The 26,178-nt window shown below is 51.4% G+C and overlaps 1 protein-coding gene across 1 annotated transcript in view; it reads left to right on the top strand.

Moving 5' to 3' along the window:
* Positions 1 to 25,596, top strand: part of NCS1 (neuronal calcium sensor 1) — a 47,985-nt gene extending 22,389 nt beyond the window's left edge. The window contains exons 3-8 of the mRNA XM_019728851.2: positions 10,475 to 10,613; positions 11,880 to 11,958; positions 13,290 to 13,378; positions 13,737 to 13,814; positions 15,721 to 15,836; positions 21,917 to 25,596. Coding sequence (XP_019584410.1) covers positions 10,475 to 10,613; positions 11,880 to 11,958; positions 13,290 to 13,378; positions 13,737 to 13,814; positions 15,721 to 15,819 — 484 coding nt within the window. The 3' untranslated portion in view covers positions 15,820 to 15,836; positions 21,917 to 25,596. The remainder of the gene's footprint in view (positions 1 to 10,474; positions 10,614 to 11,879; positions 11,959 to 13,289; positions 13,379 to 13,736; positions 13,815 to 15,720; positions 15,837 to 21,916) is intronic.
* The last annotated feature ends 582 nt before the right edge of the window (positions 25,597 to 26,178 follow it).

Consider the following 26,178-nt stretch of genomic DNA (forward strand, 5'->3'; position numbering starts at 1 on the left):
AGCAAATGGGAAGTAGCAGTGAGGGATTAATGACATCTGTGATGGATTAGTGATGCCTGCGCTGGGCCAGGAGAGGAGAGTTACATATTGTCTGTCACTGGAATGTAGAGCAGACAGGGTGAACCTGAGTTGGGGGGTGCAGTTAGGGAAGCGAGGAAGGTAGTTCTCTGAGCTTGGAGACCTTCTAGTAAAGTTTGGTGGTTTAGAAATGGACTCCAGAGCCCTGGCTTTGCCTTTCCTACCCAAGTGACCTCAAGTGATCCAACTCTTTTGAGCCTCAGTTTCCGCATGTGTCAGACAGGAATGATGACACACTGGGGAGACATTTCCTGTACAGGTCATTGCATAGCACCCAAGACATGACAGCCATTGCCAGTGGTCTTCCGTTAACTGTTCACATGGGAACCTGAGGCCTGGAGATATGTCCTCCTCTTTTGTTTTGTCCTCACAGTCACCTGGCCCAACATGGCATTTCCTAGATGAGGCCTCTGAGCCCCGGGAGGTGTAGGACCTGTCCATACCTGGGCTTTCCTGCAGTGGCGGGAGGCCACGGGGCCAGGTGGGCTCCAGAGTCAGGGTGCTGGGCTTAAGTCCCGACTCCCCACATCCTGGTTGAGTGACCGTGGACACGTTACTGGACTGCTCAGTGCCTCAGTTTCCCCATCTGGAAAGAGGGTAATAATAGTCAAACTCTGACTGAATATTGTGAGGAATAAATGCGTTCATGTGTATAAAATATTTGGAACAGAGCCTAATAATCTTTCCTTTGTTGGTTTTGTTAAAACAACAACAACCAGACATATCCTCATCAGTACAACCTATGGAGCAATCCTGAGATGGAGGGTCCCTTCCTTATTACCATGTTTCCCCAAAAATAAGACCTAGCCAGATCATCAGCTCTAATGTGTCTTTTGGAGCAAAAATTAATATAAGACCCGGTATTATATTATATTATATTATATTATATTATATTATATTATATTATATTATACCAGGTCTTATGTAAGACCTGGTATTATATTATATTATGTTATGTTATATTATACCCGATATTATATTATATTATATTATTTCATGTCATGTCATATTATATTAAAGACCCGGTCTTATGTTAATTTTTGCTCCAAAAGACACATTAGAGCTGATGGTCCGGTTAGGTCTTATTTTCGGGGAAATACGGTATGTAGATAGGGAAACTGAGACCCAGACATGTGGAGTGACTTTCATTAGCTCATCAAGGTGACATTGGAGCTACAGGCTGGAGGAGGAGTCAGCCATGGAAGAGAGTGTTCCAGGCACAGGGAACGAGGACAGAGGCTCAGCGGTGGGAGCAGACTTGGCGTGTTTGAGGAACAACAGGGAGGCCAAGGAGCCAGGCCTGTGGGGAGCAGTTGTTGAGGCTCCCACAACAAAATCAGGGTCCTAGGCCTTGTGACACCCAGTCCTTGCTGTAGGGGAACTCTCTCCAAAAAGCTCATAAAGAAAAGAAATGATCTTTTCTTTGCCAGAAGTTCTGTGGACCTTAAGTAAATGTCCTTTGCTTCATTTTGGTGGTACCCTCAAGGCTAGTAGGTCGTTGAACCAATGCCTTTCTCTGGTCAGCCCACCAGCCACCTCACTGTTGGATTCTAGAATGGCTACATCCCTCAGGGAGAAGCTGGATCTGGGATGGTTAAACAATGACACTCTTAGCACCGTTTTCCCCACCTGTGCCTATGGCAGACATTGGTAATGGATCACAGATTATGGCGCTCTGGATCTTTCTCCTTCAGTGCTCTCAGCAGCTAGTGCAATTGTTGCTAATACACAACATGGACCCATTTGTTATCCCTCAATTGGTCTAAACCTCTCTGGTTCTCCAGGACTATACCATAAGCCTGCTAGGTCAGAGGCCAGATCCATGCACCCCACCATCCCCTTGTCCTTTGCACAGGAGACAAATGGGATGAACACCTGCATCCCAAATTCCCTGGCCCATTTTCAGAGGATCCTTTCCCACCAGTCTCCAGCCAGTGCCCCTTCATGTTCTAACCTGCTCTCAAGGCCCCCAACAGCTGGGGAATGCACGATGTCTGCCCTCCCATGGGAAAACTCAGGGTTCTTGAGCCCAGCCTGTCATGACGGCAAACAATTTAGGACCAAACTATCTGGGGTGGAGGTGGGGAAACAGTAGGGAGGGCCATGCAGAGAGCAGCAGCTGCAGTGGACAGAATTGTCCTGTCCACCTACTAAGTGCCCACGGAGGTTCATGCAGGGAAGCGACTTCAACTTCCTTGTGTGTGTGTGTTTTCTTTCTTGCTCCCTCTCTCTCATAAAGCCGCTTTGTGGCTTTCCACTGCTCTGAGAAGAAAGCTCCAACCCGCTGCCTGGCCCTCAGGGCTCCCTGAGGTCTCTGACCTCACCTTCTCCGCTTCTCCCTGGGCACCTGCCACTGTGGTATTCCTCACCCACGCCAAACTCATTCCTACCTCAGAGCCTCCATCCTTGCTGTTCCCTTTGCTGTTCCCTCTGTGCCCAGATCGTGGCATCTCCACTTCCCATGTCACCTCCTCAGAGAGGTCTGCACTCACCACCCTGCTGCCATTTCTCCAGAACAGTCAGGATAGTCTTGCTTTGTGCTGACTTTTAGTAGCTACACAGAAGGGGAACCAAGGCCCTATGTGACCATGATTTATCCTGGGCCACACAGCGAGCAGAAGCAGAGCTGGGACTAGAACGCAGGCCTCAGTGCTGGTTGGGTCCCAGGTTCCCCGGGACAGCCCAGGCCCCAGGTTGTCAGGAGCTCAGGCCAGGTCACAGCACCAACTGGACACTCACCTCGCACCAGGCTTCACGCTGGAGACCACACAGCATTGTCTCCGCCGCTCCCAGCTCTAGGCTGCTGGTGCAGTTGTCTGCATTTAGCAGACGGAGGAGGCTGTAGGCTTAGAGAGGTGGGGCCAGTGTCAGGTCCGCAGCCAGCCTGGGACCCTGCCCGCCCGACCCCTTGCACTTGACCATCTCAATTCCCACCCTGAGCCCGAGTTACAGCAGTGGAAGATCAGGACCCACAATGGGGCCTGATCAGCAGCAGGTCCCAGGCCCCCAGAGGGAACTGTGAAGATCGGTATCACCTGGAGGACGAAGAGAACGGGACCCTGAGTGGAAGCCACAGAGCACACGTGGGACCCACAGCACAATGCTATGATGAAAAATTGCAGTGGCAGTCGTGGGTGTTGGGTGGCGATGCCATCGTGGGCTATGGGTACTTTCTTTCCCACTTATATTTTCTATCTTCCAATTTTTCTGTAATGCTGTTATTACTTTTATAGCAACCAGATAACCTGGTAGTATTGTTACAAAAATAGTGAGTGGAGGCAGGAGGACTCCTGCAGGGCCGCCTCAACAGGGCCAGCTGTCAGTCCTGGACCATCCTCCGTGGAGGCAGCCGTGGGTAAGGAAGCAGCCGCTCCGTAACATCCACGGGTGTCTCCTGTGGGCCGGCACTGTGCTAAGACTTAGAACAGGGCTGCTAGGGAAGTCTAGAGGCAGCCCCCATTTTACAGATGAAGAAACTGAGGCTCAGAGGGGCAGGGACACGTGTCCCGGTCACACAGCTCTGTGTGTGTGTGTGTGTGTGTGTGTGTGTGTGTGTGTGTGTGTGCTCGCGCGTGCGAGCGCCACGGGGAGTCTGAGTCCAGCTTATTCCTCCTCTCTGGCCCAGGCTCTGGCTCTGGGAAACCCCACAAAGCTGAAGGCAGGGGAGTGAGGGGGCGGGGAGAAGAGAAAGGAGGCGGCATCATCTTCCTGGATGTGTTTGGAACCCTCCTCCAGGATCGTCTGAAGTCAGATCTCCAGGGAGCTCTGGTGGGAATGCCACGGAAAGGGAGCTGTTCGCAAAGATAATAGAACAGTTCCAAAGCCTCGCCGAGGTAGTCCCAGCCACATTTGGCTGATGGTAGCTGGCGGTTAAGCTTTCTTATTTATCCATCTATCTATTTAGTGCCCACCTATTACACTGAGGGGAGCACTGAAGAAAATTGGCATGGAAAGTGATGCAAGCTTGCTCCAAGCTGGGTCTCAGAGGAGAGAGTTCTGTGGGAACAGAGGGCAGTGAATTCTGGGAAGTCTAGCAGGCTGGGGCCTTTGGGGAACTGAGAATGAGAAGCTGAGCCAGAATTGGACCCATGTGTCAGTGCGAGCATTTGTTCGTTCATTCATTCATTCATTTACTGTCATTCATTTGTTCATTCACTCATTCTTTTGTTGGTTTGTTAGTTCAGTAAATTTTTACTGAGCATCTACTATGTGCCAGGCCAGTGCCAGGTGCTGGGGGCAGCAGGGATTGAGGAACATGAGATACCTGGAATTTGTTGGGGGACAGAGGCTGGCACAGTGGGGGCGGAAGGGGGCTGGGAGGCCCATGGGGAGGAAGCCCAGTGTCGAGTTGGGAGTGTTTCTTAAGTGGCATTCAGCCTTCAGTGTTTCTGTAAAATGACAGATTTCTTCTTCCCTTCCCTTTTTAAGAAGCGTAAGAATGCAGTTGTCAAGTCCAGGGTTTTCTTTTCTCGTTTCCACTCTGTCACAGAGAGCCAGTCCCCAAAAACAATCAGCCATATCAGAAGCCTGTGCCCATGTGCTGGAAATCATATGGGCGCTGCTCCTGGGCTGTGCCCATGTCCCACGCTCAGTCCTGTAGCTTCTCCAATTGCCCAAGGGGTCTCTGGTCCCCAAAGAGTTAAGACCCCTGCTCTTGAACAGGTTGTGTGAGGGATGGCTGCCCTATCAATGCCTCAGACTGAGGGGTTGGGTGGAGAAGGGGCATTGGGGGTCCTGGCAGACCCCCGAAAAGCCTCCCTGTGTACCAGGAGATGAGATTTTATGAAGGACTCCCTGGGGCCAGAGCTGGGCCTCCGGACGGTGAGCTGGAGCACCCTCCTTGGACTGCTGGCAGGACAGGGCGGCGGGGGTGGGCTGTCCGTGGCGTCTCGGGCTCCAGCACATGGGGGAGGGTAGGTGTGCAGGACACCCTTTGTTGTCCACAGTACTGCTGCCATTTGTCAAGGCTCATGCAGGCCTGAAAGGCAGGTGCCGTGTTGGTTCCCACCTCACAGAGGAGGAAACTGAGGCTCAGAAAGGAAGTCACCTGCCCAGGGTCCCACACAGGTCAAGAATGGTGCTGGGATCAAGCCAGGTGTGATTCAGAAGCTTGAGCCCTTCTATTTCAGGTTTTAAACTTTAAAAAATTAAACCCCTTTTTCATATTGCAGAATTCCTGCACGCTCCATACAGCCAGTGACACAGTAAGCACGGAGACTCATGATGAGAATAACAGTAATATAAATGAGATCCCTTCCCCCCTCCTTTCTACTGCTCACTTGAAGTACTGGTCTGAAGTGGGTGCCTTCCTGGGTGGCTTGTCACAGTGGAGCCCGTGTGGTGGACGCCAGGGCCATTTGTCCTCTGTGGTGCCTGGAGATTCTGGGGCTGGCCCCCGAGACCCCACCCTGAAATCCTGACCATGCTGATCACCCCAGGTTACCAGTTAGCAGTGCAAATTGTGGTAACAGGATTCTTTTCGTGCCTTTCCCCCGCTCCCGGGACCGACCTGTGCCAGCGACAATGTTAGGACTACTGTCACGTCCACCTTGGGTCTGGAATCAAGCTGAAGGCGCTGCGAAAGCAGGCTCACCAAGGGCTTCAGGCCTCGGCGACTCTGGGCCGCCACAGAGACTGGAGGATGCCCTCTCTCCCTGTCCGGCACCCAGCACAGAGGTGGTGGCAGGGGCTCCAGTTCTGGCCACCGCATTTGCTAGCTGTGTGACTCTGTTTGACATTTACTGAGCACCTACTACATGCTGTGCGCAGTGGTGGGCCCTGCAGGCTCAGGGGTGAACTGGGAGACGTGGTCTCCATCTCAATGGACCACACATTACACTCACCAATCCATTGTCACACAGTCATTCTCCAGACATAGCTGTACGAGGCACCGCCAAGGCCCGGTCCGCGGACATGGTGCTGTGGGTGTGTGGACTGGAGCGTGACTTTCTCTGGGGGGACCGGGGTCTTCTCTAAGGGAGATGCACTGGGGGCAGGAACGAAAAGGTAAGCAGGAGTCAGCTGGGTGAGAAGGAGGGAAAGAGTGGGCTGAGCAGAAGAAATAGCCGTGTGAGGGCGCTGAGCCAGGAGGGGACTTAAACCGTCCTCAGCCTCAGTTTCCCCATCTGTACAATGGGCATAGTAGTCCTTGCCTCCTGGGCTTGGTGCGACAATTTGCTGAAATCATGCTTGGAAAGCACATAGCCCCTGCCTGGCTCTCAGTAGGTCCCTAACAGTAGCTGCTATTCAGAATCACAGACCACTGGAAAGGCAGGCACCTGTGGTAGACACCCCCCCTCCCTGCCCAAGTTTGTGGGGGTCCCCAGAGACCACCTAGTCCAGTGGTTCTCAACTGGAGTGGTTCTGCCCCCAGGGGATATTTGGCAATGTCTGGGGACACTTTTGGTTGTCACAACTTGGGGGAGCGGTGGTACTGGCATCTAGCAGGTGGAGGCTGGGGTGCTGCTAAACACCCAGCAATGTACAGGTCAGCCCCCCACCCCCCCAAGAACCACCCAGGCCCAAATGTCAATGGTGCTAGGGGGAGGGACCCTGATCTAGTCTAAACCACTTATTTTACCAGCTGGGAAATTGAGGGACATTCTGGGTCCCTCTCACAGCAAGACAGGCAGGGCCAGGACTGGAGCACAAGCCTTGTCTCCTGGGCGCATCCGCCAGGAGCAGGTTCCCTGGGGCAGCCAGTCTGAAGAAGAGAGGGAGGGGGCCAGCGGAGGACAGGGAGGAGGTCTGGGCCTGTTGGAACCTGAGGCCTGGTGGGGGTGGGGATGCAGTCACATCTCAGCCGTCCTGGGGAAGAAATTTCCGGGTGTGAACTTCATTAGGAGGCAGTAGCTCTCTCAGGTGCCCGAAGTAGGGTGTGTGTCTGGTGTGGGGTGTCCCGACTCAGCCAGCCAGTGGGGGATGGGTTACACCTCAGGAACGGACTGCTCTAGGCATGAAATCCTGGCCTCCGAGCTGTGATGACTTGCAGGGCAAATTAGGGGCCCGGAGGCACTGGGGTGTTTGGGACAGCTCAGACGTCCCCCCTCTGCTCCAGTGAGGCGGGGTGCTACCCACCTTCTGACGATGAACAGCGGGCTACACAATATTTGGGAGCAGGTGCGTTATGCATGTCCTGATGCCAGGACAGTGCGGCCCAGCTCCCAGAGGGGCAGGCGAGGAGCAGGAGCCTGGGAGGCCAGAGCCCTGAGCCTGAGCCCTGTTTCTGCAGCTAACTTGCTGCATGACCTTGGGCCAGTCTCTCTGCCTCTTCAATCCATGGAGGGGGGAGCACATCAGTGGTTGTCTAATCATCTGCAGGGAGCTCTCAGTTCCGGCCAGGGTCCCTGGGGCTCAGGAAGAAGACATAGCACAGCTGGACTCATGCTCTCTCTGTCCCTGCCTGGAAGTTTGTTCGTTCGTTCATGTGTTCATTCATTCATTCAGCTCCCTGGACAAACATTTACTCAGCCTCTGTTATATACCAGACCCAATGCCAGACCCTGGGGAACCATGGAGTCAGGGAGCTCACATTTAGGTGGGGGACACAGCCTGGAGGCAAACGCGATACAGAGTGGGTCCGTACTGTGCTGGGGATGGACAAGGGCTGTGGGAGTGAGGAGCCATGCGACCTCTGGGTGGCCTGGGACGCGGTGGATGAGTGGCTTAGCCCGACACAGAGGAGGAGATGTGTTTTGCAGGCGGAGGGACCTGCAGGTACAAAGGTCTGGAGGTTAGACATGGCATGGCAAGTTCTAGAAAGTGTGGCTTGTTGTGAACTATGGGGGCGGTTGTCAAGAGGATGGTGGGCCAAGCCCTAATGGGCATTGCCCAGTGGGCGGGGCTTCCCGGGGCCCCTGCTAATGACATTGAAGGGCACCGGGGTCCCACAGTGCCAGTGACAGACTCTGCAGGGCTAACCAGACAGGTGCCCCCCAAGGCTCCCCCTGGGGCTGACTCCCTGCACCTGCGCACCCCCTCTAGCGCTGCAGGGCCCCCACTGCCAGCCCACCGCAGCTGCTCACAGTGCTGCCAGCTCCCGTGGATGCTGAGTGTACCTCTTCCCCTCCCGAGAGACGGCCCCTGTGAGCCGCCCCAGGGATGGTCCCGGAGAAGCCTTTTGGGCATGTTTTGTTTCCTCTTTACTGCTTTGAATAATCTTTTAGAAGCATCAGTCACACACATTCATTGTGGAGAAAGGCGCTCTGGGGAGCACGGAGGAAATAACGGCCCCTATCCTGGCATCCAGAGCCGTCTGCTGACTGTGGAGTTGTCCCCACATGGACCCACCAAATCCTGGTGCCAGGCATGTCCCGCCCTCCTGCCCAGGGACCCAACCTGGCCTGGACGCCTGGGGTCACTGACCAGGTCTTGTCTCCGAAACCCTCCTTCCCTTGTCTCTGTCCTGGCCCAGCTGTGAAGATTTGAGCCGTAGGCACGTAGCTGGGAAGAAGGCTTTAAGGGCAGGACCTGGAGGGGACCTGCTGTGGGAGAGGCACCTGACCTGTGCCTCGTGCCTTCATGTGTGAAATGGGATCCCTGCACCCACTGCCCGGGGTTGAGGTGGCGACTGCATGAGGAACCATCCAGAGGCTTAGCTCAGTGCCTGGCAACGGGCTGTTGTCACTTGGCTGTTTGTCACGAAGGTCCAGACAGAGGGTGAGATCAGCCCGTGACTCTGGTTACCGAGCCAGGACCCGCCTGCCTGGGCTCTGGCCCCTCAAGGTGCCTGGGATCGGGGAGGGCGAAAAGGCGCATGGGCCTGGCCTGTTTCATGACCTCAGGTTGGCTGTGGGCACTGTCAGGACAGCGGTGTGACCCCAGAAGGAAGGTCCACACCCCACTCCATCTTCTCTCCTCCCAGCCTCTCCCTCACCCTGGTACCCCTCAGCCCTAAGGCTCAGCTGACGTGTTAGCAAGGGTCTTGTTTGCTTTTTGACACCTGACTCCATCGTTTAGGCTGCAGAATCCATCAGGTTCCGTCCTTTGGTGCCCTGCATGTCCCTGTGGGTCCTCGTGTATCCAGCACCCATCCCAGGTTCCTAGATTGTTCTCTCATGGGTGGGGAGTGGTGGCTTCTCCATACCTTCCTCTGTCTGTGGACCCCAGCCGTGGTACCACCGGCAACTTTAGGCGCAACACTCCCAGAATCCTCGCACGCGAGAGGGGAGCGTGGAATCTTCTCATGGGTCTCTGTTAGAGCAGAGGCTGGTGGGACAGGTGGGACAGTCTTCAGCGATCCAGTGTCTCTGAGCATCACGGCTCTTCATCTTCGATCCTCGTGTGGGCTCAGCTCCCGTGCGGGCTGTGGGAACTTGCAAATCTTCCCCCTCTGAGCCTCAGTTTCTTCATCTTGCAGTGGGCTTCGTTGTAGTACCTACCTGTTAGGTATTATTCTAGTAGAGTGAGGTTTGCAGAGTTCCCAGCACAGAGTGGCCCAGGGAGGTGACAGCTGTCGCTGGTAACAGCTGATCCTTCTCTCTGGTTTCCTTTGTGCTGGGGGTTGTCCTCAGAGGAATGTACCTCCCAGTTGGAGATGCTAAGCTACGCACAGGAGCCAACTTGCAAATTGGTTTAAAACAACACACTTAAGTTCCTAACACTAAAGATCCTGCTATTGGTCGTTCTTTATCTCCAGCCTGTGCCAAGTACACTACATGCACCATCTTACGCGATCCCAACTAGTGATAATTGTCCCTCTTTATAAATGAGGCGACTGAGGCTCAGAGAGCTGAGGCCACTTGCCCAAGGTTGCACAGCTAGGAAATGGCAGAGCCAGGGTTTGAGCTGCAAAGCCATGCGGCTGTCAGCTGGGTATCTGGAGGGTCCCAGTGCTGGACACCAGGAATACAGGGTGGAAAAGTCCATTTGGAACCAACCAGGGTTCCTCCAAGTTCACTGCACTGCCCCAGTATCTGTTTACACAGTTCTTGGGAACAGAGGCATATTGGGGGTGAAGGCATGTGGGAGGAGAGCCAGCTGCCGGCCCCATATGGCAGCTCAGTGGAGAAGGTGGGGGAGGCGAAAGTGCTTTGTGTGAGAGTGAGGCTCCGGGGCCGTTGTTGGAGTGCGTTTTGTTTCAGCCCCTCTGTGTGGAGCCTGGGGCCACATGGCCACGTGTTCTGTGCAGTGTCGGGGTTCATTCTCATGCGACTCCAACCCCCTTGTACAGATGAGGCTCAGAGAGGAACCGTCACCTGCCGCAGGTCCCACAGCTACCGAGAGGCAGAGGTGGGATGGGCCCAAGCCTGTGATGGCCAGGTTTGCGCCCAGACCCCTGTGTGGCACTGTCTGTTTGGACAGCGATTCACAGCCTTCAGGGGGCTGGGCAGGAGCTCCTGGCAGGTGGGTGGTGGTGGCCTCTCGTCTACCCTCCCTCACCTGGTCTGCACCTTAGGTACAAAGGCTTCATCAAGGACTGCCCCAGCGGGCAGCTGGATGCAGCCGGCTTCCAGAAGATCTACAAGCAATTCTTCCCATTTGGAGACCCCACCAAGTTCGCCACGTTCGTTTTCAACGTCTTTGACGAAAACAAGGTAAGCTGGAGATTGACAAGGCCTGTGCCGGCCCAGAGCCCCTCCCTCCTGCAGCAGCCGGCTCAGCTCCTGCCAGCACCCTCAGCGTCTCCACACCCACTCTTTCCTGCTGCTGTTCCCTCCTGCAGAAGGAACACACACACGTGTGCACACGCACAAGCACACATTACAGACATGCAAGTGTGTGCACACATGTACCAGGCACACGCACACATAGACACACACGTACACACACACGCACGGTGCACACGAATGCATGTGTGTATGCAATGCACATGCCCACACACATGACACATATATGCACCACACACGTTTATTCACGCATATGTATGCCTTGACCTTTTTCTTATAAGCACCAAATGCAAATTATGATTATAATGGGATTTATGATCGTAACCGGCATTTACTGAACATTTATTGTGTAGTAAGCCCTCTGTGTGGGTTACTTTCAGTGAGGCCTTTCAACCACCTGTGGGGTATGTCCTTTTAATGTCCCCATTTTGCAGAGGAGGAAACTGAGGTTCTGAGAATCAGACAATATGGGATCTTTTGGGCCTGGCTTCTTTCACTGAGCATCACGTATTAAGCCTTACCCGTGTTGTCACGTGTATCCCCTCCTTGTGATGGCCATGCCAACAGCTGGCATATGGGCGTCTGTAGTCCTCCGGACTCTGTCCCACGCCAGCATTTTCCTGGCTCCCTTGTGTTCACGGTGGATTTACTGTAACTTGTCTCCACACTCCCTGCTCTTGGGCGCTCAGGTTGTTTCTGTTCTGTCATGGCCTGGCTTTCTCCCCAGGTGCCCCCAGGCTGACAGTTCTACTGCCTGGCCCTGGGGAGAGTTCTGCCCTCTCCGGGCCTTGGTTTCCTTGTTTGCAAAACAGAGTTAAACAGTCTAGAGCCCTGTGCTCTTTAAGAGCCGCTGAGCCTGTGGTTCTAGGTCAAGGGGAAAGGGGATTGCTCGGCGGCTCTGGCCCAGAGAGGGAGCATGCGTGTTGGTGGTGCCTTCTGGCTCTTTCTCCCATCAGATGTGGTGCAGGGCTCTCGCTTTAGCCTCACCCGTTCTCCCCCGCTCCTGCCGCACCTGTCCCATTTCTAATCCTACTCCCTTCCCCTGTCCCTCATCCCTTCACTCCCGCCCTTTCTGTTTGGGTGTCTGTCTGCCCTGGTAACCGTCTGCTGCTCCCCACTGCCACCTGCCCAAGGTTTGGCCTGATCAGGTGGCCCGGTGCTGATGGATGCCCCCCCACCCCTCTCTCCTGCCAGGACGGGAGGATTGAGTTCTCTGAATTCATCCAGGCACTGTCGGTGACCTCGAGGGGAACCCTGGACGAGAAGCTACGGTGTAAGTCCTCCCCCCAGGGGGCAGCTGCTGGGTGGTTCCAGGCCCGAGGGAGGCCACAGAACTGGGCCAGGCCGTCTGTCCAGGGCCGAGAGAGTGGCACAGACGTCTGTGTGCCTTTCCGGGTCAGAGGAGGGTTCCTGGAGGTGGCCATGCAGGAGGAACAGGCTTCCCTAGGTGGGGTAGATGGATGGGACAGGAGCAAAGGGGACGTCCAGCAGGTGTGGACATGGGACCACTGGCAGTGCAGCTGGGAGTGAAAAGACCCATATCCAGGGCTGGGTCACTGCTCAGGAGGCCATTGTTTTGATGACTGACCGCTTTCATTCACTTATTCACTCGTTCACCCAATAGATATTGATCAAACATGGCCACATGTCAGTGCTGGGCAGAAAGCCAGGAGTCCTTGGGGGAATCAGATAGGTACCTGCTGTCATGGCTGTCTAGCATGGGGACATTTTAAAAACTCCCATGAAACTGCAACTGAGACAGGAAGAAGGAGGGAGGTGTGAGCTGACAGGAGAGGAACCGACCCTGGAATGAGTCGGGAGAGAGCTGGCCGGAGTGGGAAGGAGAGAAGAGGATTCCCGGCAGGGGAACGGCATGTGCGAGGCCCTGAGGCGGGCTGGACGAGAGAAAGCTGCAGAGGGGAGGCCGTGTAGGCCAGTGCCTGCACGAAAGGGGAGCTGGGGAGAAGATGAAGACAGGTGGGCCAGAGCTCGTATTTTCCAAGTTGACCATAGGGATATGGCATAACTGTGGAAAGGGAGTGGGCTGAGAGGAGGCAGACGCTGGAGCATGGGACAGGAGGGGCGGCACTGGAATTCCTCCTGGGCCAGAATCCTCCTTCTCTCAACTCCAGCCTCTGAGGCCCCAGCTCTCGCCAATGCCCTCTCCTTTTTACTTTTAGTTTCTTTTTTTCATAACCCTAGTTGAAATGGTGCATGCACACCCATCCCTGTCTGTCCTCATGTACACACCGTGTTTCCCTGAAAATAAGACCGGGTCTCATAGTGAGTTTTGCTCCAAAAGATACATTAGGGCATATTTTCAGGGGATGTCTTATTTTTTTCATGTACAACAATCTACATTTATTCAAATGCAGTCATGTCATCTTCTTCTGGAACATCGTCATCACGTACTAAATGCATCTGTCTGTCTGACGATCTTAACTGGGGTTTAGTTTTGGGGAAACACGGTTTCTGTTGACCTGATTGATCAGTGATGGGCTGTCGGTTCTGAGTGCGTATTGAGGTACAGAGGGCAGGAGGGGAGTGGCAGAGCCTCCCCTGCCCTGGGCCCAGGCTGAGTCTACCCTGGCTGCTTGATTACAGGGGCCTTCAAGCTCTATGACTTGGATAATGATGGCTACATCACCAGGAACGAGATGCTGGATATTGTGGATGCTATTTACCAGATGGTGGTGAGAGGCCTGGGTCCCATGGGGTAGGGGGTGGCAGGAGCAGCATCCAATTTAGTGACCCAGCCTGGCTGGGAGGAACCACCCCCGCACAGCCACTCTCCTGCCTGGGCTGAGAGTTGGCCAGGTGAGGGTCACTGCTTGGGGTCACTCTGCACATTTCCATCTTGGGAGGCAGGTGGGGCCTGGGGTGATTGTGGGGCTGCAGTGGGTGGATGTTCCAGAGCAGAGTGGCACAGATTGTGAGGCGTTGGGAGGGAGAGGCAGTCTTCATCTGGAACCAGCCCAGACCTGGGGGACAAATTTTTGGCCAAAAACCCAAAGCCAGGAGCCCAGCCCCCACCTTGTCTGTCCCCGGTAGGGGAACACCGTGGAGCTCCCGGAGGAGGAGAACACCCCTGAGAAGAGGGTGGACCGGATCTTTGCCATGATGGACAAGGTGAGACGGAGGGTGAGGCTGGGCCGTAACCAGGGAGGTGAGGTGTGGGGGCCAGGCCCTGGGTCCTAGCAGGCGGGGAGAGGAGACCCCTCCCATAGGCATCACTGATCACCTGTGGGCCTGGCTCAGGCAGGCAGCGCAGCCTGGTGAGATGTCCACGGGTCCAGTTGGCAGCTGTTTCCATCGAACATCCAGAGTTTTAAGTAAGTTTGCCCGACACTTTTATCAATTAAGATTCTTAACCTTTTTTATTTTTTGCCATGGACCCCCTTGGCATTATTCTCAGAATAATGGTTTTAAGTGTATCAAATAAATCTATAGGGTGACAAAGGAAGCTAATTATTGTGGAATACAGCTATCAAAATGTTTTTTCAAAAGAATTTGTGGTGGAGTATTATGGGAGCCTCTTTATGAACACATTAAAAAATAAGACGTAACACTGGGTGTAACCACCCCATGTTTTCTGAGCGTTGATCTGTGGATGTGATGTATGCAGCAGCCATGATGTGTTACGAAAGTACCTGTGGTCCCCATGGTTGACAAGGTCACGGGCACTGATGGTTCGTTGGGGATTGTCACCTTGTTCATCGGAAGGAAAAGCTAAATTTCAGTTAGAGATTAGTGAAAAGGAAGACCTCATTTTCCCCCCAAGTTCACAAACCTGCTGAATTCTACACAGACCCCAGGTTAAGAAATCCTTTGTATATAAAAAAAAATTTTTTTTTAACCTGGAACAACTTTGTTTTAAGTAAAAGAATATAAATTACAGTGCCATCGGGTATTATGAATATTATGTTCTGGCTGGATACAAGCCTGAGGCTGCATTTCCTTAATTAAAAACAGGAGATGTCAGAGGGGCGGTAAAGGCATGTGGGCTCAGACAGCCCTGGTCTCTTGGTAAAAACCAAAAGGTGTGTCCACAGAGTGCCGAACACAGGCCTCACTTCCCCACAAGGTGATTTGATGTAATTTAGTGCCAAGGCCATTCACCCCTTATTTTGTCCCCGGATTCATACCTTCTTTATTTTGGGAAACCAACCCCACCCTGGAGTCAGACTGGGTGTGAATTCTGGCTTCCCCAGTTACCAGTCTTGGGGCCCTGACTGAGCCTCAGTTTCCTCACCAGTAAAATGGGGATAAGAACAGCACTTCTTCTTTGGGAGGCTGTGAGATCCTATGAGCTCAGCACGTGCACTTAGCATGGGGGGGTTCTGGTGGACGAGCCAGGAGGATGGCCTGCTGTGCTGGTTGGGCCCCTTGTCATGCTTCCCCGCTGGGTGCTAGAGGTGGATGGTAGTCCCCAAGGCCTTTTTCTTTGGCTCTCACAGGTCTCCTGGAGAGATGCTCCAAGGGAAGGGATTCTGGCCCAGACCACCCTTCCCCCAAGAGACCAAATAAAGTCCCTTTGTGTGAACTCTGCCCACCTCTTCCCAGGTCTGCCAGGGTCCAGTGTAGACTGCTCCAGGAGCCATTTAAATGCCCTTCCAAAAGTGACCCCAGAGAAATGCATTAGGCTCTTAGCCCTTGGGATTAACCACCACTGAGGGGATTAGTAGCAGTGACAACTCCGGATATATAGGGCGCCTCCAGGGTGCAGAGCACTTTGCATAGCTTGATCTCATAGAGTGCTTACTGCAGTGCCCTGAGGAAGCCATGCAGATTATCTCCAGTCCCCACTTGAGGAAACGGGCCCAGAGAGGGGCGCCACATGCCCAGGTCACCCAGCCAGGAAGTGCCCGGCCCATCTCATGCCTGATTCTTCCTACCTAGTGAGCTGCATTGCCTCCCCCTGACCTAACTTTGGAAGCTCTCTTGGGACCAGCCCTGGGCCAGGATCCAGGCCAGAGGCCCCTGTCCGAGGAGGTTGGTTGTCCCTCCACTTTAAGCCACCTCTCTCTGCTTACAGAATGCTGACGGGAAGCTGACGCTGCAGGAGTTCCAGGAGGGGTCCAAGGCAGACCCTTCCATCGTGCAGGCGCTGTCCCTCTACGATGGGCTGGTATAGTCCAGACCTAGAGATGGGTGAGTCAAGGGGGACTTGGGGTCTGGAGTGGGAGGATGGAGGAAACCCAGCCACAGGACACCTAGGGTTGGCAGCTAAGTACCTTTCCAACTCGGAGTCTGCCCAGTGTGGGCATAGTGGTTGGGGGGAGGCTTAGGAGGCAGGGCCTTCAAATCAGCCAGAGCCCCTCTACTTGTGTCATTTCGGTATTCCCAGATTCAGCCTGAGAGTTTGCTTGAAAAGAAGTTTCCCTGGATTGAAAACAGTTTTAAAAAAAAGAAAATCACAATTCTCAGGCAATTTCTGGGAAAGCAGGCGTTCCTCATCCCTTCTCTGAGCGGCCAAAGACCTGAGCTCCTGGCTCACTGAATCAGTAGCTCACCTGCGGCTTCTTTTTATATCCAGTCGTATTAGCTGTGCGTGCAGCATGGTGGCCCCCAGAGGCCTGTGCTGCTGGTAGGGATCTGGCTGCCTTTTTTCTTTCTTGTCCTCTCCTACTTCTATTCTGCCTCTTCCTTGTTAATGTCCTCTGTGTTGGCTGTGAGGGAAAGGCGTGAATGACCCTGTCCCCTCCAAGGTCCTGTCCAGCCATAAGCACTCTTGTGCATGTCTTCTGGTGGACAGATGGTGCATTCTGCTGGCATTCGCCTGAGAGTAGAATTACTGTGACATAGGATATGTGTCCATTCAGCCTTAGTAGATCTGACCAAAAAGCTTCCAAAGTGCCTGGACTGTTTCAAACTCCCACTAGTGGTGCACGAGAGTTTGAGTTGCTCCACGTCCTTGTCAACACTGGATATTCTCCATCTTTTCAATTTTAGCCATTTTGGTAGGTATGTCATGATCCCATGTTGGCATTTGAAGTTGCATTTCTCTAATGAGCACGAAAGCTGGGCACTAATGTGCATCATCCACTTTAATATCTCCATCAGTGAAGTGCTAGATCAGTGATCTATTGCTGCATCCTGTGGTACCTTGAAACAGCAGCTGAAAAGAATAAACATCAGGGCTCAGCTCAGCCGGGTGCCTTGGCACTAGGTCTCTCATAAGGCTGCAGTCAAGCAGGGGGATCCATCATCCCAGTTTGCCCAGGACTGTCCCAGATTTAGCGCTGAAAGCCCCTGTCCTGGGAAACCCCTCAGTCTTAGGTAAACTGAGATAATCATTAGCTGTTGGCCAGGGCTGCAGTTTCATGTGAAGGCTTGGCTGGGGGTACCCACTTCCATGCTCTCTCATTTGGTTTGGCAGCTTCAGTCCCTTGTCACGTGGGCTTCTACATGGGGCTGGTGAGCTTTTCAGGACAGGGAGAGAGAGAGACCCAAAATGAAAGCCACAGTCTTTTTATAACCTAATCTTGGACGCCATGTCCATCATTTCTTTTTCAAGAATGCTTTGACTACTTTAGGCTATCTGCATTTTTATATAAGTTTTAGAGTCAACTTATAAATTTCTATACACATACACATGCTGGGATTTTGATGAATTTTGAATCTACAGTTTAATTTGGGGAAGAACTGGCATCTGTATAATGTTGAGCGTTGCAATCCATGAAAGTGGTATATATCTTTTTATTTAGGTCTTTTAATTTTTTCTCTATAACATTGTAATGCTTTCAGCCAAAAGGTCTTTCATATCTTTTGATAGATTTATTCCTACGTATTCAATATTTTTGATGGTATTATAAACAGTAGTTGTAAAATTGTATTTTTCTTTTTTCTTTTCTTTTTTTTAATTCAATTTATTGGGGTGACAAAAATTGTATTTTTCATTTATTTCTGGCTTATAGAAATTCAGTTGGTTTTTGTTTATTGATTATATATATTCATGATCCTGCTAAATTTATTTATTAAATCTCAGAGTCCGCCTTAGATTCTTTTGGATTGTCTACACTTTATTTCTTCCTTTCCTATCCTTCTGCCCTTTGTTTCTTGTTCCTGATTCCTTCCACGGGTTGGGCCTCGCCAGTGCAATGTCACATAAGATTAATGAAAGTGAACATTCTTGAATGTTTCACTTTTGGTCTTGGAAGAAAGCTTTCAATAATTTACCATTAGTTAGGATGTTTGCAATAGGTGTTCATATATAGATTTTATCAGATTTAGATGGTTTCCTTTTCTAGTTTGCTAGGAGTTATTTGTTTTAAAAAACCATGAATGGTGTTGAATTTCATCAATTTTTTCCTATATCTGTCAAGATGCTCATATGATTTTTCTCCCCTTTTTGTTGATAATGTGATAAATTACACTGATTTTTGAGTGCCAAGCCACCCTTGCATTCCAAAAACTTCACTTTGCCATGATGCATTATCCTTTTTATGTATCATCAGATTTGATTTGCTAATATTTTATTTAGGAGACCTACACTCTATTGAAACTTCCATTATTATTTTACACAATGAATCCTTTTTCATTGAAAGAACATTAGAAAATAAGTCTAAAAAACAAAACCTTAATAAAAAGTTTACTTAAAAAAAGCCTTCATATATAATGCAAATATAACCTGTGAACACTTGTGTCCAGAGTGATTCAAAAAGAATTGAACAATGACATAAACTTAACACTCAGTAACTAGGTCACATAGCAACATATAATTGTACCAGTTTGTAAAGGAACAATCACAGGTATTTCTATGTATAATCTTGGAAACAGTGTGCAGCTGAGTCCCACAGTTCATACTGATCCACTGTCTAATTTTTCAGAGTCCCCTTTTGTGAATTACCACCAGTAGTCTCGTTGGCAACTGGCCTGTGATACACTGCTTCCTTTCCTCCAGACTGTGTGAAAAAGTGACACAAACATGGGTTCTTGACGTGTCCACCCCCAAGAAAAAGTTGTAGTGTAATTAATTTACTTAAAGTGTGGAATTATTTTTGAATCACCCTATTTTTTCTCAATTTTCTGTGTGTGTGTGTGTGTGTAATTATTTTTTTCTCAGCAACAATGAGCTCATAACCATATATTGTTGGCTTTTTTTTTGAAATGAACAACTTACATATAGGAAACGTTTGTTTTTTTTTTTCTTTTGGAGACTCAACACAAAGAAAAGATATTCTTAGTGTGTTTTACCCTAGCTGGCTTAAAGTTCGCATTTTGCCGGGCCTGCACTGGCTTTCCTTATCACGATTTGTGAAGACATATATCTTACCCTTACCAGCAACATGTCAACCAAGAAGGTGCCACTTTATTTCCATGACAAGCTTTTCGGAGTGACAAGATCCACCTGTCTATAGCTCTTCCCCAAAATTGCCCTCCTCTTTTCCTCAGTTGTTTCCTAGAGCTTACTAGAAAGTAATTATATTCCTTTTGCGTGCTATCATTTTTGTGATTTATTTGCCTTCTCAAATTCCTTAGATAAATTACTGTTATAGAATTCACTGAATTATTCAGGAACTGAGATCATTCATATTTTCTACATCAGTAAATGTTGTTTGAGACCATCATTTTTAGTAACCGCATAGGCTTCTGTTATGTAGCTGGGCCATAATTTAACCAGTCCTGTGGTGTTGGGACCCTCAGGTCGTTGGAAATTTGGGGGTGGGTTAAAAAGTTTTTTATCATGGAGTCAGTCACACATAATGGTAGAGAGCATAGCGTAACACCATGTACCTATCACTCAGCTTCAGAATCAGCAATTCACAGCCAAACTTGTACCATCTCTACCCTCCTACACCCACCCCCACACTGGGTTATTTTGAAGCAAATTCAAGACATCATATCATTTCATACATAAATATTTCAAAATGTGTTTTTAACAGAACGATTCTTTAGAAAAATCATTAGATCCCAAAAACCAATATTAATTCCTTACTATTTTCCAATCTTCCGTTGGTAAATTCCAGTTTCCTGTTATCTCCCTTTTTTTTTTCTTCACTTTGTTTATTGGAATCAGAATCTGAATAAAGTCCACATATTGCAATTGGTTAATAGGTCTCTGAAGTTTACTGTAATCTATAAAATTTCCCCTTCCTTTTTTTTCCTTGATGTTTGCCCAGAAACACATGCTGTAGCATTTCCGTGGTACGGGGTTTGCTGATTATGTCCCATGATGGTGTTTACATGCTCTTCTGTTCCCTGTTCTTCCTGGAAATGGGCAGTTACACCAACAGGCTTGCTGGGCATTCAGTGTGATCCACTTTTGGCAAGAATACCACCAGGCAGCATGTGACATATGTCGATGTCAACAGCCAATGATGGGCACCTCTGCGATTCATTCATTCATTCATGCATGCATTCATTCATTCATTCACAGATGGTGCCAAATGGTGACATCCTGTGCTGTCTTTCCTTCTTCACTGTTAGCGGGATCACTTCTACAAAGGCAGACTTCTCCGTATCAACTATTTGGTTACCCTGAGTCCTAGTTTTTAATAGGAAAGGCAGGGTAGATACTTGATTCTTTCTCAGTTTTCAAAATGAGTTGGCTTTTCTAACATCCTTTAGAGGTGACTAATGAAGCTTGAAAAAAAAGTATATGTATGTATATATGTATTCATATATATATACAATTATATATATACAATATTATGTATACAAATATATAAATTACGAATTTCTGGATTTAAATTCATTCAGTGAGTTTCATCATGTTGGCGGTTTTAACCAGCTGATGCAATACTGCAAATCCCAAGGGTTCACAGGTCGCTGCAGAAGGCTACAAATGTGATTGAAACCTTAGCCAAGCCTCTGGGGTTGGCACAGGGAACCGGAAGGCGAGAGGACGCCGGCCTCTCCCTCGGGGGCTCTGGCTTCTCTCTCCTGTCGCACCTGCACCATGATGGCCACCCGGCCCTGGTCCTGCGGGGCCTTCTGACTCCTGCAGGGCCACCTCCACATAGGTTCTGATGGCCCTGAGAATGTTTTTAGGTGGCCTCACACACACCAGGAAAATGGCCCCCTTTGGGTCAGACCCTGACACCTGTCCAAAGGGTGGGGACAGGGACATTTGCTTTATTAACACAGGTATGGAGCAGGTTATGGGAAGGATCTGTGGGCAGTGCAGTGGAACTGTCCCGATGCTGCTTTTTAGAAAAAATTTACTGAGGTGAAATTCACAGAACATCCAATGAACCATTTCAGTGAACAATTCAGTGGCGTTTTGTACATTCACAATGTTATGTAACCACCGCCTCTATCTAGTTCTAAAATATTTTCATCACTCCAAAATAAAACACCATACTCATTAAGCAGTTTTTCCCCATCCCCACCCCCCACGCCCCTGGCAAACACTAATCTGCCTCTTCTGTACAGTTGATGTAAATAGAATCATACAATATGTGGCCTTTGTGTCTGGCTCCTTTCACTCAGCCCAGTGTCCTCAAGGTTCTTCCATGTTGTAGCGTGTGTCAGTACTTCATCCCTTTGTCTGGCTGAATAATATTCCATTGTGTGGATAGACCCCATTTTGTTTATCCATCATCCATTGGTGGCCACCTGGGTTGTTTCCCCTTTTTGGCTGTTGTGAATAGCGCTGCTGTGAGCACGGCTGCACATGGATTTGTTTGAGTCCCTATTTTCAATTCTTTTGGGTAGATACCTACAGAGGGAACTGCTGGGTCGTATGGTAACTCTTAAGTTTGACTTTGAGGAACTGCCAAACTCTGTCCCACAGCAGCCGCCTCATTTTAAGTTCCCAGCAGCGATGGACAAGCGTTCTCACTGCTCTACCCCTTTGCCAAAACTTGTTCTCGTCCAGGTTTTTGGTGATAGTCATCCTAGTGGGGTGGTATCTCGTTGTGGTTTTGATTTGCACTCCTGATGGCTAGTGCCGTTGGCATCTCCTTGGCTATTTACACCTTGTTCTTGGTTGCAAACAGTTTCATCTTACAGCGACGTCCTCCTTTATCCAGCCAGGCCCCTGAGTGAGGACACTGAGCTGGTTCCCTCCCTTTCAATCTTGCCGTTACAGTTGATACTATAGGAAACATGTTATTTCCTTCTTACGGGTCAATACGAAGCACAAAATGGGTGGGTCGGAGGGTGTGCAGTTTTATGCTTCCTGACACATCACACCACCACGTCCTCTCGTTTGCTCTCTCTTCAGCTCTGTGTGCGTGTCCCTGGCAACCAGCTCTGAACCCGACTCACCTCCTTGTCTCTTTCAGATGTCTGGGAACTACTCACCTCCTCCCGTGCCATGAGGCCACCTCAGCCCCGACGCCATCCTCCTGTGTCCACCCCGCCTTTCTCCGCATCCACACCCAGCTGGGCTTTCTCCATCCGTGAGGCCCAGCTCTCCTCCCCCTGACCTGCACCCACCCACCGCCTGAAGCCACTGGCTCCAGTTGCCAAAAACCTCTGCTGTCTGGAAAACAACAACACGAAAAGGAAAAGGCTTCAGCCCTCTGCAAAAACCAAGGACTCAGCTGCTTCGCAGGCAGCCTCTCGGTCCCTCCTGCTCTCCTGCGTGTGTGCTTTTGTTTTTTATTTCAAACAGACATTGAAACAGAAAAAAAACAAAAAAAAACAACTACCTTCCGTTCTAGAAGATTCGGACTGACAGATGGGGAGAAGGCCTCGGGGACCTCAGAGAACTCTGCCAGAGGTCACAGAAGTCATGGCCTGACCGTGGGTGGGCTCGGGTGTCGGCGGGCTGCCTGATTAATGTCATTTGTCCCGTCCTCGAGCAGCAAACCACCTGCATGGCTGGGGGATTGATTGTGATGATGATTTTTGTGATAACAGTATTGTGCTTTTTGTGGGGAAAGTGAGGTGTTTTTTTTTATATACATATATAACTGATACCTTTTATTTATTGGTCATTAACTGTTGCTGCTGCCTCTGTGTCCAAAGCTTCCAGGGATGTGGGGCCCACCGTTTACATGTGCAGCCCTCGCCCACCTGCCCATGCGCTTGGGACGATGGCGGCCAGCAGTGGCCAAGAAGCCAAAAAAACTATTTTTTCTTTTTTTTAGTTACTGTGCTTAATGTTTGGAAAAGGGTAAGGTGGGTTTCTTAACTGGCTAATGCACTGTTCCCTCCAGCCTAAATGTCTCCTTGAATCCCTTTTCTCTGCTCCCTGTCCACATTCCCTCTGTCCTGTAGCCTCATCTTGGTCCGTAACATCTCTTCTGAGGACGAACGGGACATCTTTTGGTTTCTCAGCTCCTGTGTTGGTAGTTGTAGCAGCATGGAAAATAGAGGGGCTTGTCCTGGGCCTAGGAACCAGGAAGGGAGTTGGGTACATAAGGAAAGAGGGGGAGCCGGAAGGGGGTCTTTGCCAGCAAGTAAGCAAAAGTCATGGCCCCTTCTCCCTCCTTGGGGGTTTTGAAAATCGTCTCTCAGTATTCTCCCACCTGCTTTCCTGCCTTCCTGTCTGCCTGGTCCAGGAGCCACTGGCCTCTTTTTCCCCTGCACCCTCTTAGCCTGAATGCTGGGAGGGCGGGGGAGACAGGGGTACAGGCCATCCCGTTCAGGTAATGGCCGTTCCTCGGGCCTGTGGCCCACATGCGCTCACAGGAAGCTTTTTGCTCTGCCTGCTCCTGAGACAGGGTGGCCCCAGAACCACCACCCAGAAAGTCAGCCGATCTTGGACCAGAGGCTAGGAGCCCGAGGCTGGCTCTGGCTCTGAGAATGTGGGCCAGCCCCTGCCCTCTCCGGGCCTCAGCTACCCCGTTGGCAGAGCCAGGGTGCCTGGCTGTTTGATGTGGAAGGCCCCCTCCATGCTGACCGTGTGTAATTCGGAGTCTGAGTTTCCTGCATTTTGTGATTCTGTGGTCTGTGGCTAAGTGTGCCAGACCCCAGAAGACACGGGGAGCGTCTGAATCACTATTTTGTCTCTTGACACAAGTCTTCGGGGACACGGCAGCCACTGGTCGTGGTGTGTGGGCCCAGATGACACTCCTGTCTCTTCCTGCAGTGCTTCGTGGCCCCTCCTGGACTCCTGAGCTGTCTTTTTGGCCCAGAACTAGTCCTCATTCAGGGAAGGCTTCTGGGGTGAGGAGCCTGCCAGACTGTGTAGGGCCAGGCCTGAGTCTAGAATCCCTGCCGCTTCTTTGCAAAAGCCAGCAGCCGATCCTCCCTGCTGTCCCAGCCCTAGGAGCAGAAACGTTGGCCCTTAGTTCCCGCTTTGCATTGTCCTTGGTCTCCACTTTGCACTTTTCCAGGAGGCCAGAGCTTCTGCTAATTAACCCTCAGGCAACAGACCCTCAGCCAGAGGATGCCCTCCACGAGAGCAGTTCTGTGGGGCTGCGGTCTTCCTGTTGGCTGGAATGCTCAGCCACCCCAAAACTCGCCCTTCTTGCATTAGCAGGCCTTTTGGCTACACTGAGCCTCCACTGTAAGCCCCCAGATCTTGTGGGGATGGGCGGAGGAGTTCCATTTTCACAGGTGACTTGGAAGGCTGGGCTCCTTGAGGCCCCTGTGGTCACCTTTTTGCTCAGGCCACTGGCCCAGGGGGTCCAGGACTCACCACCAAATCCTTCACCTGGTTCTGACCTAGGACCTTAGGGAAGGAGATGAACTTGGCGACTTGAGGTTTGAGGGGAGGAGAGTGGGGCCCGTCCCAGGTCAGATTGCTTCTCTGGCCTGTGCCTGAGCCTCGATTGCGTCTGTTGTCCAGTGGGAAGGACGCTATTGTGCAGCCTGTCCTGGAGGCATCACAGGAAATGGACTGTGGCTGAGCTTTACCCAGGGATAAGCATGTGGACCCTTCCAGATGACACATCCATTCCTAGACAACTAGAGAGCATCAAACCACCATCCTCCCACCTTCTAGGGAGGTGGTTTGGCCTTTTGGTTTGGAGCAATGGCTGTGGCTTTTGGCCTTAGTAAGCGGTGCCATGGACCCATGCCTCAGGCACACCTTCGGTCCATGCCCTGAGACAGCTCAGAGCTGCCAGAAAGGCCACCCTTCTTCCTGGCAGCATGCTGGACACTGGCCATTTGTACCCAAGGTTGCCAGGCAGGGCCAGTTCTGTCCCTTCCTCTCACCAGGCCTCTAGCTGTGGCACCCTGGGAACACAGAGCAGCCCGTGGGCCCCTCTCCCCAGCACCCTTTTCCACCGGAGGCCCAGCTCCGAGAGATGCTGCTCTCAGGACCCCAGCCTAGCTGGAAGCCAGGCTCTTACTCCCCTGCCAGTCCTCGCTTCCGGGCCCCGGAGCAGGGCCCAGCCTCGGGCAGCTGGCTGCAGCAGCCTTGGCCTCTTCTCACAGCAGCTCTCCCCACTCTGTGTTGATGGTACTTAGGAGAATGTCACGAGTTTGCAGTATTTAACCAGTCAACGTTTAGAGAGTGACATCAGTGCAAACATATGCGTTCCTCTCTTCCCCTGAAACGCTTTTCAGTTTGACAGCCAACTTCCTAGATGACAGGCACATTTGGACTTTCGGGGACGTCGTCTCTTCTCGCTCTGTGTGTGAGGGAAGAGATTGGGGTGCCTGGGTTCCCAGAGAAGAGGCAGCCTCTTCCTGAAGAAAGTCCCATGCCTTGGGGTGGAGGGCTACCCAGTTCCCACCGCAGCTTCGGCTTTTATGGGATCCAAGGAAACGTGGGAGCGCCCCCTGGTGGCCCTGAGCTGCATGGGCATTTGGGGGCCCCCACAGGCCAAAGTGGTGATTCCAGAGGGCAGGAGGCGGTGATCTCACCGAGGCCCTGGGCCTCCAGCCCCACCTTAGTGCCAGCGTGTTTTCCAGATGCCCCTCTTCTAGGTGTCCCCCAGGGATAGCAAGTTAATTAGCATAAGGGCACTGTGATGAGAAGCATTGCCCCCCACTTTTTTTTAATATCTGCAGAATAAACCCAATGGTTGATTTTTGAATGAATAAAAGGCTTTTGTTGAATAAACAGCTGGTCCCCTCTCTGTCTTGGCATCTAGGCTCAGGCTCTGTCTACGCTCTAGGACTGGGACAAGTGCAGCATGCAATCCCCTCTCCCCCAAGCTGTCCATGGTCATTTTCTCCATGTTTGCAGTGGCCCATGACCCCAGGGAGGGCCACTTGCTCCTAGTCTGACTCAGTGACCAGCTTTCCTGGGACTCTGGGAAAGTCACTTCTGCTCGATGGGAGTCGGTTTCTCCACCCCTCAGACGAAAGTGAGTCTGTCAGCCCACCTCACTGGAGCGTTGCGGGGCGCGGACATGAGCACGGTCATCAAAGCACCTCACAGCGGTGAAAGGCTAGTGCAGGGGCCTGAATTGTCCTGATGCCCCCACCACGAGCCTCAACTTTGGAAAGGAATTTGGATAACTTACAAAAAAAAAAAAAAAAAAAAAAAAGCAGTCTGTAGTTGTTTTCTTTCTGTTTGCCTCCCCAGCTCCCTCTGAGCCTCTTCTTGGGGTGCTGTCCTGTCTGAATCTGCTGGTGTGTGTCTCCGGGGAAGGGGCAGGCCCTTGCCCTGGTGGTGCAGCAGGGGCAGGGCGAGGCCCAG

Source organism: Rhinolophus sinicus, linkage group LG04, assembly GCF_036562045.2.
Source record: "Rhinolophus sinicus isolate RSC01 linkage group LG04, ASM3656204v1, whole genome shotgun sequence".
Taxonomy (NCBI): Eukaryota; Metazoa; Chordata; class Mammalia; order Chiroptera; family Rhinolophidae; genus Rhinolophus; species Rhinolophus sinicus.